Here is a 17,698-nt window from a genome sequence, read left to right on the forward strand (position 1 = left end):
GGATAAATACAGATCTCTCGCTTAGTAAGTGGTTCGCCATTATCTCCAACACATATCGCTGCAATTTCTGTAGGTTGTTATGTCTAGGTATATCTAAATTTCTAATTTCCATGAAAACCATCCTGATATTTGTAACAGGATTTTCTTCAATTATACGATGCATCTGCAGATAAGAATCGATGAACGGATTGATTGCTCTCAACATAGAATCCAATCTTTCCATCACAGAGAGCAAACATCCTTCATTTCTCTCCATGCGTTTTTCAGCGGCATCAAACACATATAACTGACCATAACCTGGTTTGTTATAACCACTGTATAAAGGAGAAACCATGTGGTATATCTGACCATGAATCCTATAACAATATGGCCCTGTTCCAGGAGGAGGTTTAATTTGAGTTCCTATAAAAAAAAGAGCTAAAGCAGAATTATATTCTCTTATATGCTTCCGATAATTCCTTCCTTCGATTGCATCACTGATCAGAAAGTCTTTCAATATTTCCGGCGGATTCAACAGATGTTTCAAAACAATTTTTTTTTTTCATGACGACAATATTTCGTGTATTTGCCACTTGAATTTGCTTCTTTTTCCCAGTAATGGGCCTGGCAAAAAAAGTCCTGATATAGTCTCACAACTATGCTTCTGTAGTTCGGAAACTTCGCTCCGTACACATAAACGTTTAACCCTATCTCGTTCATTACGACTGGGTCTTCTTATGAACGATTCTTAAGCATTTTCATTCGACCTGTCTTTACTTTTTTGACGATTTCGTTTTAAAATCGATACGGCACGACTGAAACCCATCGTAAAAAATTTTGTCCGTTCTTTGACCGTTAATTTTTTGTTCAAAAATTTTTCAAACCGATGCAAGATTAGCGTTCGCTTGAAATCTTACCAAACCGCATGCTGATGTTCCCGGGAGAGGTCGAAGAGTTGCCAAACGACGATTAACAAATTCGTCCAGGTAAGCGTTTTATGAAAATACAGTTGTCAACAATCAGAACATACTGTGCATGCGTGAATTTTCTACGCCAATGGAGATAACGCAAATGCATGAATTTTCTACGCCAGTTGGGGTAACGCAATGCAGATTAGAAATTTTTTAATTCCCTTTATTATGTTTTATTTTAATTCAAAAGTACTTCAGAATGAATCCGAAAGACCGATTAAATAAAAATGTTTAATTTTAAATGCATCAAACACTAAGAAAATAAACAGAATCGTTTGAAATAATCAGTCGAAAACATGTTAAGCCTAATCTCGTTAGCGTGGGAAAAACTGAATCCTTATTCCTTTGGCAGTGTCAAGTGTTGCCAAAAGGCAATTAACAAATTCGGTCTGATTTTGCATCCACGTAAGCGTTTTATATATATAGATTTTACAGCTCTATTAATTTTTTACAGCTGATTCAGTACAGCTGTAAAAATCTTCAGTGAATAAAGCAGTCTGAAATTCGTATGATGTTTTGTTTATGTTTAGCTGTTGCCATTCGACAATTAGTAATAAACTCGATTGCTATACCACGTACGTTAGCATTTTATATAAAGAGGTGTAAAGATATGAATAATTAAAAAGAAGTAATGATTAGTAAAAAGGAATTGATTTCAATTGTTTCTCTTTCTTTATGCCACATATGCATAGTGAATGTCGTTACTCTTTTGTTTTTAGTGCTGTCGCCTGGCGTACGTTCCTCAGCAAGCTTGGATCCAGAATGCTACTCTTCGAAAAAACATTCTCTTTGTGAAACCAATGGAAAAAAAGAGGTATGATTTGACCCTCAGCTGGTGTTGTCTGAAACCAGATCTCAAGATTTTAACGGCAGGAGATCTTACAGAAATAGGAGAGAAGGTAAATTCGGATATTTACATCTTTATTTCATTTAGAAAATTTGTTTGAGGTATCCGGCTACGTTAAGGGATGAAATTTTTAAAAAATGACACATTAACATTTTTTTTATTGTACCAAATAGCTAAAACAGAATTAAAAGGCCACTATTAGAAGAAAAAAATATGCTCATTTCCTTTAGTTTTTGAAAGAAAATGTTTATTCAGCGAAAATTTAGCAAAGTTGTCAATGTTAGGATAAACAGAGTAAGTTAAAAAAATAATGAAAATATTTATTTCACCTATATATTGCTCAAGCTACATAAAATATAACAGACCACAGAATTAAAATTATTTTAACAAATAAAGATTTTATGAGTATTTGAATTTCATGTAGTTTTCTCGCTTTTCACCGTTAGTGATTTTTTTTTGTCTATGTTTTGAACTTAGTGTCTGTAAAACATGTCGTCTAAATAAAACTATCTTAAAATCCGCGCTCTATCACACCCTCAAAGGTTTTGGATACATTCAAATCAAATTTCATGAAATTTTATCGAATTAATTTTAAGATGTCATATTTTCCGGGCATCAATCACAGTGAAATATTCAGAAAATGTGTTTAGATATTACACTTATAAGTTAGTTCATACAGGTGCTCTGTAAATGAATGTAGTTTTCAGGTTTTTAAAACTGAAATTCCAAAAATAAGCAAACTACGGCTGAGTAGGTAGAGAGTTAATATAAACATATCGAATATTATTTTGGAGAATTGTACGATAAAAATAAAATAAATCATTGATTTCCGGTTAAAAATATACTGTTTCCGATTTCATTTTTATTTGTTGCCTATTATTGTAGCTACTGTATCTATAGTACTATGTTGCATATATTAAAAGCAAATATGTTCATACAAATTGCTTTAGAATCTACGAAGTTTGGATTTTATTTTCAGATCATAAAAAAATTTTCAAATTTTTCTGGAAAAAGCATCTTTACAACCTGTTCGGATACCTGAAGCTATCTTTTCATTAATATATGTTTCTGCTTCACGTGAAAAATTGTGATACAAAATAATTAAATTCGGAATAATCAGGCGCATTTCAATATGCGATACAGTCGCACTATCTGGAACAGATGTCTGCCTATCAATATACTTGAATAAAAGATATTAATCTCCCTTCGGTTGCCATGGATACGCACTCATTGTGAAGGACGCTGCAATATCAGACGAGTCAAACTTTTATAAAGCACAGTTTTTGCAATAAATTTAAATTGAGCATGAATAGCGAAAGCAAAAACTTTTTTCAGTTTGGAGCAAAATAGAACATAGCAGTTGTTATCATGGCATATTGCTCAATAAATTATATGATGACATCTTCAAAGCATAGCAGTTGATGAAAGGCAAACCTGGTTGATTAGGAGCTATAATTGCTAAAATGCGAATCAAATTATGTCTTCAACCCGAAAATTCTACATCACGTCTATACTTGCTTTTAAATCATGCTAGTCTATTCCTCTGTTAACCGATAGTGTCTATATTTCATAATGTCAATGTTACCACTAAAGTGCAGAAAATAGTTAATAGGCACATTAACTAGAGAGATCCGTTAAAGCTCGGAAAGTTTTTTCATTTCTCAAATTGCCTAGGTAATCAAAAATAATATATTTGCTGGAACTACAGCCACGTTTCTATTAGCTTAAATTAAATGTAGTTTCTTTTTTTTTTTAATCAAAAGAATCAAGTTAATACAATCAAACAATCAACACATTAGTTGACAGAATCAACTAATGTGCCGCTTTAAAAAAATATTCAATTAAATTAATAAATAATAAAATAAATAAATAATCTGCTTAAAAATAAAAATTTTCTACTTTAAAAGAATCACAACGAAAATTCACTCGCTAACAGGCAGAAACGAATTTGAAAATAAAATTATTTATGCTACGCACTGTCAGCCGACGCAAATTATGAGCAATAAAAGCAAGCGTTGTCGACTAGACGCTGGCGAAACCAAACTAAAAGTGGAAGAAGTGGGGGAAGGAGTACGGAAAGGAATTGAGATAAACAAATTTTTGAACTTTAATGATACGGAAGCCGCTAATAAGCATGTTACCTCTTTAACATGTGGAAGACTCTTGATTCCGCATTTTAACGAAACAAATCAGCTAATCTGCACATTAGATAGGTAATCAGTACGTTAACGGCTTTTGGCTAACGGCTTCTTTCCCCATCAGTCCCTCACCAAGGGCTAAAATAAATTTAAATCTTCTACAGCCCTGCACGAAAAAAGAACCAACTGCAGTGATAAGGGAGGAGGGTCTCCGCACTATCCGTCAGCTCTCAAATTCGACTCAAAATGTGGCATTTACCGATGGCTCTTCAGACTCCAGTCTTGACCGGGGTGGTGCCAGCATCTTTTTGACCTATGAAAATGACAAATCTGAATCCCACAAAATATCGGTTGCTAAAATTGCTTCAAACTACACCTGTGAGCTGGTGGCTATAAAGGAGGCTTTGAATCTCTACTACACCAAAGCAATCCAAAATTCTAATGGACTTTTATTATTCTCGGACTCTCGCTCTGTTCTCCTGGCCCTATTAAGAGGAAACTCCGAGCTCACCCAAGATATCATCCTGCTCTTAAACGAAATAACTAAGACCCAAAGAACCCGCATTCTCCAATGGATTCCGGAACACGTCGATATCGAGAGTAATGAGAAGGCTGATATCCTGGCCAAGGAAGCCCGAGAAAACCCTCAATTTTCTTACAGCCTGACCCTGACTGATGCTGATGCAATAGACAGCCGCAGACTACTTCCTGCTTCTTTTCAGAAGCACTCCATCCCTGCCCTAAATTGTGATCGTCTTATATCCACAACCATTGCTAGATTGAAGATATTTTCACTTCAGGGAAATGAAAATATCTTCCGATGGCCATCGAAGCTTCAGAAGTTGTCCTCACTGCATTGATACTGAACTTTCCTCCCACCATATCTTTGATTGCCCAGCCACTTTGGCGAAGCTCTTCAAGATCCATCTCGATTCACCTCCTCAACTCCTCTACTCTACTGAGGTTATTGATGTGGTCAAAGCCGTTTTAGACACTTTTGGACAGATCTAATCCTATTGCACTACTGGACAAGACAACAACAACAACGGCTTTTGGGCTTTAAATGTAACATTAATACTTGTATCATCCTGCATTGGTGGATCAAAACCAACCATAATTGAAAAATTACAGGCGATTACGTCTATATTTGCGTCCAAGCTTTATTCCTTGATGAACGACTTCCTGTTCCAGGTTCTATTATTTATACTGAGAAATGTGCTCGTGCAGGATTAGAACAACATGGTGATGAAACAGGCAGTAGCGGATATCCGACTGGGTATCCTAGGGTCGCTAGGTTGAGAGAAGGCCATAAGCAGGCTGAATAAAATATTTATTTCCTTAGTTATCAAATAATCAAGTTTGTAAAAAATACAAATTCTGTGAATTATAAAATAATATTTAGGAAATTTAATGGGTCGGGTTTCTATATATTTCATTATGTTCACTTAGTTATTAGAATATTTATAGATAATAAATAAATCTACTTCAATAGCATTATGTTCAAGCGTGGATGCCAAGGCAATTTGAAGTCATAATCTAATATATAAAGAGGAATTTTTATCTCTTCGTATTTTATGCGCTGCCGTACCATTCATCCGATTGCGATGAAATTTTACAAACTTATTGCTAGCACTTGAGCGAAAGTAATAGGTAGAGTACAATTATTATATCTAATATATAAAAACGAATTTTTCTTTGTTCGTATTTTATGCGCTGCCGTACCATTCATCCGATTGCGATGAAATTTTACAAACTTATTGCTTGCACTTGAGCGAAAGTAATAGGTAGAGTACAATTATTATATCTAATATATAAAAACGAATTTTTCTTTGTTCGTATTTTATGCGCTGCCGTACCATTCATCCGATTGCGATGAAATTTTACAAACTTATTGCTTGCACTTGAGCGAAAGTAATAGGTAGAGTACAATTATTATATCTAATATATAAAAACGAATTTTTCTTTGTTCGTATTTTATGCGCTGCCGTACCATTCATCCGATTGCGATGAAATTTTACAAACTTATTGCTTGCACTTGAGCGAAAGTAATAGGTAGAGTACAATTATTATATCTAATATATAAAAACGAATTTTTCTTTGTTCGTATTTTATGCGCTGCCGTACCATTCATCCGATTGCGATGAAATTTTACAAACTTATTGCTTGCACTTGAGCGAAAGTAATAGGTAGAGTACAATTATTATATCTAATATATAAAAACGAATTTTTCTTTGTTCGTATTTTATGCGCTGCCGTACCATTCATCCGATTGCGATGAAATTTTACAAACTTATTGCTTGCACTTGAGCGAAAGTAATAGGTAGAGTACAATTATTATATCTAATATATAAAAACGAATTTTTCTTTGTTCGTATTTTATGCGCTGCCGTACCATTCATCCGATTGCGATGAAATTTTACAAACTTATTGCTTGCACTTGAGCGAAAGTAATAGGTAGAGTACAATTATTATATCTAATATATAAAAACGAATTTTTCTTTGTTCGTATTTTATGCGCTGCCGTACCATTCATCCGATTGCGATGAAATTTTACAAACTTATTGCTTGCACTTGAGCGAAAGTAATAGGTAGAGTACAATTATTATATCTAATATATAAAAACGAATTTTTCTTTGTTCGTATTTTATGCGCTGCCGTACCATTCATCCGATTGCGATGAAATTTTACAAACTTATTGCTTGCACTTGAGCGAAAGTAATAGGTAGAGTACAATTATTATATCTAATATATAAAAACGAATTTTTCTTTGTTCGTATTTTATGCGCTGCCGTACCATTCATCCGATTGCGATGAAATTTTACAAACTTATTGCTTGCACTTGAGCGAAAGTAATAGGTAGAGTACAATTATTATATCTAATATATAAAAAAGAATTTTTGTTTGTTCGTATTTTATGCGCTGCCGTACCTTTCGCTAGATTGCGATAAAACTGTTTATGTCACACATACAAAATAGAATTATTGTTATCGATGCCGATCAAGGTAAATTATATATAATAGAAATTTTTCTATGTTTGCAGTGAATCGATAAACGACGTTTCAATAAAATATGTCTCCCAAACGTTCGTCACTTAGTAGATCTACCAGCTTAACACGTAGAAATAACCCAAGCAGCAAAAGATCGTTGGCCAACCATTGGCCAAGCATCGCCCCACGGAACGAGCGAGATTGGGGCGAGATCGGAATCGATCTCGCCCCGACATTGGTCATGTCCCCCGGCGGTTCGCCGCGCGATGGTCGCCCCGACTTGTTTTCGACGAATTTGCCGATCCTTTGGCGACTTGTTATTATCACGGGCGACGTTATACCAAGCATTTCGCGACCTGTTTTATCAATGGGCGACCAAATACCAATCATTTCCCGATGTGTTTTAACAATCGGCGACCCAATACCAATCATTTCCCGATGTGTTTTAACAATCGGCGACCCAATACCAATCATTTCCCGATGTGTTTTAACAATCGGCGACCCAATACCAATCATTTCCCCATGTGTTTTAGCAATGGGCGACCCAATACCAATCATTTCCCCATGTGTTTTAACAATCGGAGACCCAATACCAATCATTTCCCCATGTGTTTTAACAATCGGCGACCCAATACCAATCATTTCCCCATGTGTTTTAGCAATGGGCGACCCAATACCAATCATTTCCCCATGTATTTTAGCAATGGGCAACCAAATGCCAATCAATAGGCAATTTATTTCTCAACACTTGCTGGTGTCAAATTGAAATATTAGTTTAATGGTTATTCAATTTTCTCAAACTCTAGAAACTAGTGTCATAATATTTAAAACTATCATACTTTCAAAATTTTGTCAAAAGCCTGAAAATACGAGATATTTTGAATAGTTTACTTTTCTTTTTTACCTATTAATAATAGTGTTTGTTATTTATTTTGATAAATTTAAAATTCCATAAAATACTTGTTTTCGATAAAAATTCATGGAAAATATCATTCTAACAATTCTTCCAACTTTTTTTTAACTATTATTATAGCATAGATTTTACCACAATTTTACCCTATAAAATGTTTAAATGACATTTTTTTACTGTTCTTTAAAAAAAATAAACAAATGTTAAAATTATCTGAAATAATTTTAAATTTGATCCCCTGAACATCTATCTACATATAAGATTTATTTCCTTCATTGATATTTCCTATTTATTTTCATTGTCTAATGCATGGGAAGAAATGTTAACATAATCATAGTTTCAATTATATAATTAATCAGTATGATTTTAACTGATATTAGAAATTTAAAAGTAGATGTATTATATATATTGCCTATATCATTTGTTTTTAAAAGCTATTTTATAAAAATTCGAAACAGAAAAATATATAATTCCTATTAAAAAAAAATATATATATATATATTTTTTACTATACACACTTTTATATTGCTTAATGTGAGCAATAAACAAATACTTCCTAAAGAATAATGAATAAAACACAAATTCCTATTTTAACACCCTAAAATTTAATGCATTGGTTAAAAATAGTTTCAAACACTAAATTATATAATTCCTATTATATGTTTCTTCAATAGAAAATATTTTACAAGCACAAATTAATAAGTTACTTCAAATTTCTAATATTTTCATAATTTATGTTTAGTGAGGTTTAGATTCGTAGCAAAATAACAAAATTTGATCAATGTTAAACCCCGAATATTTCACAAATATGTTTCATAAAAATTCCATATACAAAAATGTAACGCTTCTTTCAATTTTACTGATTCTATTTACTATTGATTTTACAAAATTACTTCATGAAGAAATTTTATACCTCATTATAAATTTTAGTGTTAGCTAATGTCCAATAGATAACATTTTACAAGCACAAAATAATAATTTACTTCAAATTTCTAATATTTTTTTTATTATCTATGATTAGTTTGGTTTTATGGCACAAGAATTAAATTTGATCTTTGATTAACACTGAATATTTCTCAAAAATTCCATACACAAAAATGCAGCACTTCTTTCAATTCTACAAAATTTCTTATATTTACTATTAACATGTAAAGTTTCTTCAAGTTGTAGAAATTTTACACATTATAAATGTTAGTGTCGGTTGATGTCCAACATACAACATTTTACAAGCACAAATTAATAATTTACTTCAAATTTCTAATATTTTCTTGATCTATATTTAGTTGTTTGGTTTTGTAGCACAAGAACCAAATTTAATTAATGATTAACACTGAATATTTCACAAAAATTCCATACCCAAACATGGAACACTTCTTCCCATTATAGGAAATTTTATTTACTATTAATTTACAGAGTTACTTCATATTGCATTAATTTTAAACCTCATTATAAATGTTAGTGTTAGCTAATATTCAATAAACAACAATTTACAAGCACAAACTTACTTCTTATTTAATAACTTACTTCAAATGTCTAATATTTTCATAATTTATGTTTAGTGAGGTTTAGATTTGTGGCAAAATAACCAAATTTGATCTATGATTAACTCTGAATATTTGAAAAATATGTTTCACAAAAATTCCATGCACAAAAATACAACACTTCTTTCACTTATACGAAATCTTATTATTAACTTACAAAGTTACTTTATTATTATTAACTTACAAAGTTACTTTATGGTGTAGAAATTTTATACCTTATTACAAATGTTAGTGTTAGCTAATGTCCAATTGATAACATTTTACAAGCACAAATTAACAATTTACTTCAAATTTCTAATTTTTTTTAAAATCTATGATTAGTTTGGTTTTGTTTCATGGCACAAGAACCAAATTTGATCTATGATTAACTCTGAATATTTTACAAAAACTCCATACCTAAAAATGTAAACACTACTTTCAATTATACAAAATTTCTTTAGACAAATATTTTTTTAATTATTATTTTCCCCTCTTTATTTTTAGGAGAAAAGAAAAACAACTATGCAAAACAATTTATTTACAAAGACCTTCATTAAATAATATTTTAGAAATACAAAGTAAAATAATAATTTACTTGAAATTTTTTACTGAATTTTCTGTAATGACTTATACACCCAAGCAAAATCCTGAAACTATGACTTATAATTTAGAAGAATAAATAATATTGACACAAAGTAATTTATAAAAAATTTATTTAAACTTTATTTATTATGTAATACTTGAAGAGTTTGAAATTTCTAAAAATCCACACACATTTATATAAATATTCTATATATGTATAACTGAATCTCCAGCTACATATAAAAAATTATACATTTATTTATACATTTCATTTTTCCTTTTTGCTGAACCTAGAAAACAATTATAATAGTAATTGAGATTTCGCTTCATTTAAAAGTACAAATAAAACATTTGTTGACAAGTGGAGATGAGTAATTAACAAGCAAAAGTCTTATAGAACTTCATAAGCATAATATTTTTGTTCTGATACTGGACTGTGTAAGCAAACTTTATAATAATGTTTAGGATAATAAAGAAAAAAAAAACTCAAACTAATGGGAGTAAAATTTATGTTACTGTTATATGAAATGCGAAATACTTTGAAACTATTCATATAAGAGAACTCAAAAGTGCCTGCATAATCTCAAGTTTTAAAGTTTTTTTTGAAGTTTAAAATAAATACATTCTGCTAAACTTTTTTTTAGCCTCATGTCAAAATAAAAATAATTACACAAATGTTATTTCAATACCAAAATATAAAAATGTTATTTTATACTTTATTAAACTTCTTTCATAGAAAAATTGTAAATGAAAAGGAAAATTAACTAAGCTAAATAGAATTAAAATCACTTGAATTGTCAGTCTGAAAAAATAATGAGGTTGCCATTAAAAAAATTTATTCAAATTATATAGAAAAATAAAATTTGTACAAAACAAAATTTATGCCTTTCTAATTAAGGCAAATAAATTTTCAGATAAAAAAATCAGAAATTAAAATTTACCTACTTGTTATTCAAGCCTATCACATTGCAACATTTTGAAGTTTTACTACATTTTTCACGAAAAGACATTACATATTTTGGCACTTAAACACATACATCTGATAAATCCTTGATTGCTTCCACTGCTCTGAGTAATTGCAACTGACCAGAGAGAAATTTTCTGATTTGGAATATCTTCAATTCTAAACAAGTTCTTAGGATATAAAGTGAATTGGGACATATAATTGTTTTAAATTTCCTTCTGATGTTCCAAGTAGGTAGAAACCATACTCCGTCACATTAATTATAACTTCCAATATTTTGCTCTTTCTTGAAGTCAGGAATAGAAACTTGCACAGTAGTTTCCAAAAAAATAGTGAGAAATTTTTTTTTGTTTATATTTATAGATCAATTTTAAAATTTATTTTATCTTTAATTGCATTTTCAGTTTTGAAACAAAGGTTGCACAAAATTTTTATTTCACTGAATGAGAGATGTATTTCATACTTTGCCAGGTTGTCATTTGGCATTCTATAGAATGCTTAGAAAATGTATGAAATACAAATTGTTTCATACATTACTGGCTTGTTTTAGGCATTATATACAATGCTTGGCCATTCTATAGAATACTGGATTTCATATTTTGCTGGTAATACATATAAAGAATTATACATATACTTTTCTTCAAGTTCACTCTTCTTTTTGCAGATTTGATGAACCTAAAAAACATATTCCTTAATTAGAATAATGATTGAGCTTTCACTTCTTTTAAAAGTACAAATAAAATATTTGTTGACAATTGGAGATATGTAATTAAGGAGTAAAATAGATATATAGAACTTCATAAGCTTGATAATGTTTTCAATCTGATAAAACTATATAGGCAAATATTATAATAATGTTTAGGACAATAGAGAAAAATAATATAAACTAATGGGTGTAAAATTTATGTTACTATTTTATGAAAGGTGAAATAATTATAAACTATTCACATAAGAGTATTCAAATATAACTACATAATTGCAAGTTTTAAAGATTTTTTTTTTTTTTTGAAATTTACAATAAATATATTCTGCTAATCTATTTTTTTAGCTTTATGTCGAAATAAAAATATTAACACAAATGTTATTGCAAAACCAAAACATTAGAACGTAATTTAATATTTTTTTTAACTTTTTACATTAGAAATTGTTGTTAACAAAAGGAAAGGCATTGTAAATGAAATGGAAAAATATCTGCAATAATTTAAGAACAGACACACACAAAAAAAAAGATAGGAAATAAAATCACTTGAAAAGAATACAAACAAGAAAAGAAATGATAATCGTAGCTTACGCCTAACGCTAATAATATCACGTGCAACTCCATGTTAAGCAACGAGTTCGAACGGCTTCAACAAAAATAATCTTTTTTATTCACTATTTAGAATAAATAATATATTATTTACAAATATATAATAATAAAAACTTTACACTTACCAAGTTTCTTGAAATGACAGTATGCGTTGCTGGTTGAATTTCAAAATCCAATACACGCCAGGTGATTCATGGGAAGTTTCTAAAATATGTTCGCATAGCGCCACCTAGGAAAAGCAACTTTCCCGACATCGAGGCGACTATGGGCCGATTGCTTTGAGCCGGTCTTTTTCACTAAGTCGCCGTAGGAGTTCGCCCCGATGAAAAAGCGATCTTCAGAGGCGACAGAAAAAAATATGGTCAAAATCCGATGTCGCGCCAATGCAAAGGTGAAATTGGCAAAATACGGGCGGCGTATATCAGATGGCTGCGAGGCTTGGCCAATCGTTTAGCGACTTCTTTTGCTGCTTGGGAAGCCAATTCGAGCTTCTCAAACAAACTAGCAACAACACGAGGAGCAATGAAGCAGATCGCTTACGAATTGTAAATTCACGTGCTTCAGAATCTCAAGATCAACATGCGGCAAGAATGAGGCAACAATTCTTAATTTAAAATGGAAGGGAGAAGATGTGGTCATTGCACGCATTCCTATTATTCTCATTGACATGCCATTTGATTTCGAACGACTGCAGTTCCCCCATTTGCTTTGCATTCTCGATGACCATCAACAAGGCGCAATGTCAATCACTTCAAGTGTGCGGATTGAACCGAGAAAATCCACATTTTTCACTTGGCCAGTTGTATGTTGGATGCTCACGAGTCGGAGAGCCAAGAAATTTATTTGTTTTCACTGAAGTCGGAAAAACAAACAAAAACAAAAGACAAAAAACATTTTCTACCCTAAAGCACTTGAATAATAAAGAGAAAAAAAACCGAATAAATGTTATTTGTTTAGCATGTTCTTTATATAGCATTCAATTTAAATGAATGTATTCATTGTCGACAAGAAAATAAATATCATTCTTTCTATCATTCCTAATTAAACAAGATAGCTATTTCAAATTCCAAATGATATTTCCAAAATTATTTCTTCTGCTGCAGCAACGCGCCGGGCACTAGTGAATTGTAAAATACTACGAAAACATTAACGCTTTATCAAGTACAATTGGTCAGGTTCCCATATATTTCATTATGTTAATTAGTTATTAGAATATTTATAAATGCGGGGCCTCTACTTCATTGACATTATGCATAAGCGTGATTCCGGGTTGTCTGAAATCATAACAGATGAATAAAAACTAATGTGTTTGCACTGAATTAATAAAATAAAAAAGATTCATCTATACTTATAAATAAAGCTCAATGTGTGTGTGTGTGTTGGCAATCTACAGGCCAGGTCATTTGACCTATAACTACCAAATTTGGTACATGTATACCTTAGAGGTCGGGAATGTGCACCTGGGGTCCCTTTTTATGAATTTTTAATTAGAATTTTAATTATTAATTAAAAACTAACTTTCCCGCCAAATGAGTAAGGCTTCAGTTTTTTTTCCCCAACAGTAATGAGGCTAGGGTTAACATTTTTCGGACGATTATTTCAAACGATTCTATTTATTTTCTTAATGTTTTATGCATTTAAAATTAAACATTGTTAATGAATCGATCTTTCAGATTCATTCTGAAGTACTTTTGAATTAAAATAACACAGAATAAAGGAAATTAAAAATGTCTAATCTGCATAGCGTTACCCCAACTGGCGTAGAAAAATTGACGCATTTGCGTTACCGTAACTGGCGTTGAAAATTCACGCATGTGCATTGTGTTCTGATTGTTGACAATATTATCAACGGATGATTCTAGATTTAAATTATTTTTAGGTTAGTTGCATGCTTTTGTAAGTAAATTGTATTTATGTTAGTTATATATTTATTGTATATGCTTATAGTTTTAAGTACATCGTTTTTTAAGTAGTTTTTTTAAACCTGTTTTCGAGCGATTATTTTAAATGATTCATTTTATTTTCTTAAAGTTTGATGCATTTAAATTGAAACATTGTTAATGAATCGATCTGTTTATGATGAATCTGAGAAAATGTTGTTGACAAATTCTTGAGATATAACATAAATTAAGATATTCTTTAGTGCCCATAAAGTTTAAACGCTCAGTGACTCTGTTATCAGTAATCATATTATAAAAAAATGCTTTATTTCAGTAACAAATATTATTATATTAATTGCAGATTCATTCTTTCCACTTTAATTTAAAGCATAAATTCTACGAGAGCTAACAGAAAATTAGAGAGATACATAGTACGTTAGGACTGAAGGCCTTTATAATATTATGAGTGAATTATATGACTCTCAAAATTTGAAGTTTTAAAATATTTTGATGAAGAATCTATTAAAATAGGAATTGCGTAAAATATTTAATTATTAAAATTTAAACGAACATTAAGATTGGTGAACCGGCTGGTCGCCAATGGCGGCTAGTCTAAAATAAATCATTGATATCTTAAAAATGTGTTGGAATACGAAACTAAATTTACCGCACGGTTCAAAGAAGGATTTCATAATCTGCATTGCCTTAGAGCCTGAAAATAACTAAATCCATCACTCGAAGCAGGACATTTCGTCCTCTCCCAGATGGGCCGCAATAATTTATGGAGGAGACTGAAGATTTTCATATTCGATTCTACTGGGAAATCAATTATAGATGATGGTCAAATACACGTTACATCTGACGAGGATTAAATAGCCTTGAATTGTTTTGATGATCTGGTATTATTTAAAGAGTGTCTGTTGAAGCAAATAGCTTTAAAATTTTTTAATCATAATTTATTAAGAAAAAAATACTTTAATTAATTTGTTAAAACAGATAATATGGATGTTAATTTTTATTTTGGAAATTTCTCAGGGCGTTAATTTAAGCGGTGGCCAGAAGCAGCGAGTCAGTTTAGCCAGGGCTGTGTACCAGGATGCCGACATTTACTTACTGGACGATCCCCTCAGTGCAGTGGATTCGCATGTCGGAGCTCACATTTTCAAACACGTTATTGGACCCAATGGAGCCCTGCGGGAAAAGGTAAGATATATTCTCGGAAATTCTTCAGTTGGCAAAAAAAAAAAAAAAAAAAAAAAAAAAAATCTTTACGAGAATTGATTCCAATGAGTCTGTGACTGTATCAATTGGTATTGAAATGACGAAATCAGCATTAAATAATCTCGATTACATCGAAGAAATAATTCATTGTGTCTCTGATTCTAATGGAAATAAAATCTAATAAAGTGAGTTAAATGATTTTCAGTGCTCTATTGCAAAGATTTGCAGGCTTAGAGCCGATGTTTGTAACTAAAAATAAATAATTATGGTTTCAAAGAAAAGCTCTGAATTTTTTAAAAATCCCAGATCGGTTCTAGTTTTTTTAAAATAAAATTTAAACTTTTATTATGTTTTTATGTACACATTTTTCGAAAGGATATTGTTACAAATTTGTAAATATTTTTTATTTTTATTATATTACTATGTAAATGTTTCAGACGAATAAGATTTTATGCGTTAGTACCCGCTATCGAAGGATCGGTTTCTCCGTTTGCAGGGTTGCCGCATGGCGACTTTATCATCGACTTGGGGAGATTTTTGGCGATCTTGAAGACATTCCATAAGATTTCGATGCGTTCGAGAATTGAAGCTCTAGCACTAATATTTCGGAAGTTATGGGATTTTTCTCGAACTCAGTGGAATAATGCTTACGTCATATCTCGCCAAGGCAGAGTGTAAATAGAACGTGTCACAGGACAAGTGGAGAGACGAGTTCACTGAGAGCATTTTCGCTTGTGATCTGATCGTCTGAGACATTTTGAAGTCAGTTATTCTGCTATTATTCAAGTGCATAATTGTAATATTTGGTTCGTGTAAAGTCCTGAATTTGCTGGAATTTTCTGGAATAATTATTTTTAAAGGACTGTTTCTTCATCGACTAATAAATCGAAAAAACACCGAATTTTTAACAATATATTGCAAATTAGGCCATGTAAAAGAGGAATAGGCTTAAGTGATAGGCTATCCTCATAGTAAGATGGTAAATATTATTAGAACTATATCGGGAAATTTTTTTCCCTAAATTATAACCTTAAATAAAGACAATAATTTAAATAAATGTGTTGTTCTGTTTCTCTTTCAGACTAGAATACTCGCAACTCACGACATTTCAGTTTTGCAAGACGTGGATAGAATCTATGTGTTGGCTGAAGGCAGAATCTTAGAATCAGGCAACTACTGTGAACTGATGAATCAGAAAGGAGAATTTTCAAGGCTCATTGAAGAAAATCTAAAGAAACAGGTCGAAGAGGACGACGCAAATAGGTGAAAGCGTCATTAACGCAAGAAGTTTTTGTATTACATAATTTAAAAGTTGAAGAGATTGTTGATACTTATGGCACTTGCCATGAACAAGCCCGCTGTTATGAAGACAGTGAGTTGAAGAGATGTGTCTTGAAGTAGATAAAAACAATAGGGTATATTTTTTGTATATAAATCTTTTCCAAAGGATGATATAAAAGTTTTGTAATAATTCAAAATTGAGAAATTATAAGAAAATAAGGCGTTGATTCATATAAATGAAATAGATTCAGTTTAAGATATTTATTCTGTAACACCAAGTACTAGGTTTAGGTAAAAAAAAAGTAACATAATTATTTTAGTTTAAAGAAATTTATAACTGTGTAGTAAAAATCTATATTTAGTGCAATTTTGGGTTATTTTATGGTTCTTTCTATGTAGCTTTGAAATGTGTATGAAGTTATTCATTGGTGATGCTATAATTCATGAGAATTGGCTTATATAGCTTTTATTTAGCAATATGATATGCAATATTTCATGGGACAATATAACTCATGTAACATTTCAGACAATAATATGTCTCATGTGACAACTCAAGTAACGGTATGTCTCATGTGACAACTCAAGTAACGGTATGTCTCTTATGACAATTCAAGTAACAGTATGTCTCATGTAGCTTTTCATGCAACAGTATGTCTCGTATAATATCTCATGTGGCAGTATGACTCATGTACCATCTGAAATTTTTAGTTCTCTAGAAACAAATAAGAATGAAGATGAGACAGCAACACAGCTGTCGGTAGATAACCTGAAGACGCGGATGCAAAGGATGGAATCTCGTCTGTCCAGATCTCTCTCCAGGACTGTATCCAGGACTCTATCTTCGGAAGAGAAGGAAATGAAGAATGCTCGATTTATTGAAAATGAAAAGATGGAAACGGGACGAGTAAGTGCAGAAATTGAATTTCTAAAAAAACTCCTCACTGGTATTATAATGCACCATCGGTCATTAAGAAAATTGACACGCACTGCTAATGATACGTGTTTTTTCTGCGAATCTCCATCAGCCACCGTGTCGACTTTTTACGACATGTAGAGGCAGTTCTAATATATATTTACCAATATTTGCCTCTTCATCTGTTTTCCAAAAG

General features: G+C 31.4%; 1 protein-coding gene across 1 annotated transcript in view; it reads left to right on the forward strand.

The window, feature by feature from the left end:
* Positions 1 to 17,698, forward strand: part of LOC129957472 (multidrug resistance-associated protein 1-like) — a 94,326-nt gene that overhangs the window by 41,937 nt on the left and 34,691 nt on the right. The window contains exons 16-19 of the mRNA XM_056069793.1: positions 1,670 to 1,849; positions 15,123 to 15,290; positions 16,390 to 16,571; positions 17,298 to 17,493. Of these exons, the coding sequence (XP_055925768.1) occupies positions 1,670 to 1,849; positions 15,123 to 15,290; positions 16,390 to 16,571; positions 17,298 to 17,493 (726 nt within the window). The remainder of the gene's footprint in view (positions 1 to 1,669; positions 1,850 to 15,122; positions 15,291 to 16,389; positions 16,572 to 17,297; positions 17,494 to 17,698) is intronic.

Source organism: Argiope bruennichi, chromosome 11 (genome assembly GCF_947563725.1).
Source record: "Argiope bruennichi chromosome 11, qqArgBrue1.1, whole genome shotgun sequence".
Lineage (NCBI taxonomy): Eukaryota > Metazoa > Arthropoda > Arachnida > Araneae > Araneidae > Argiope > Argiope bruennichi.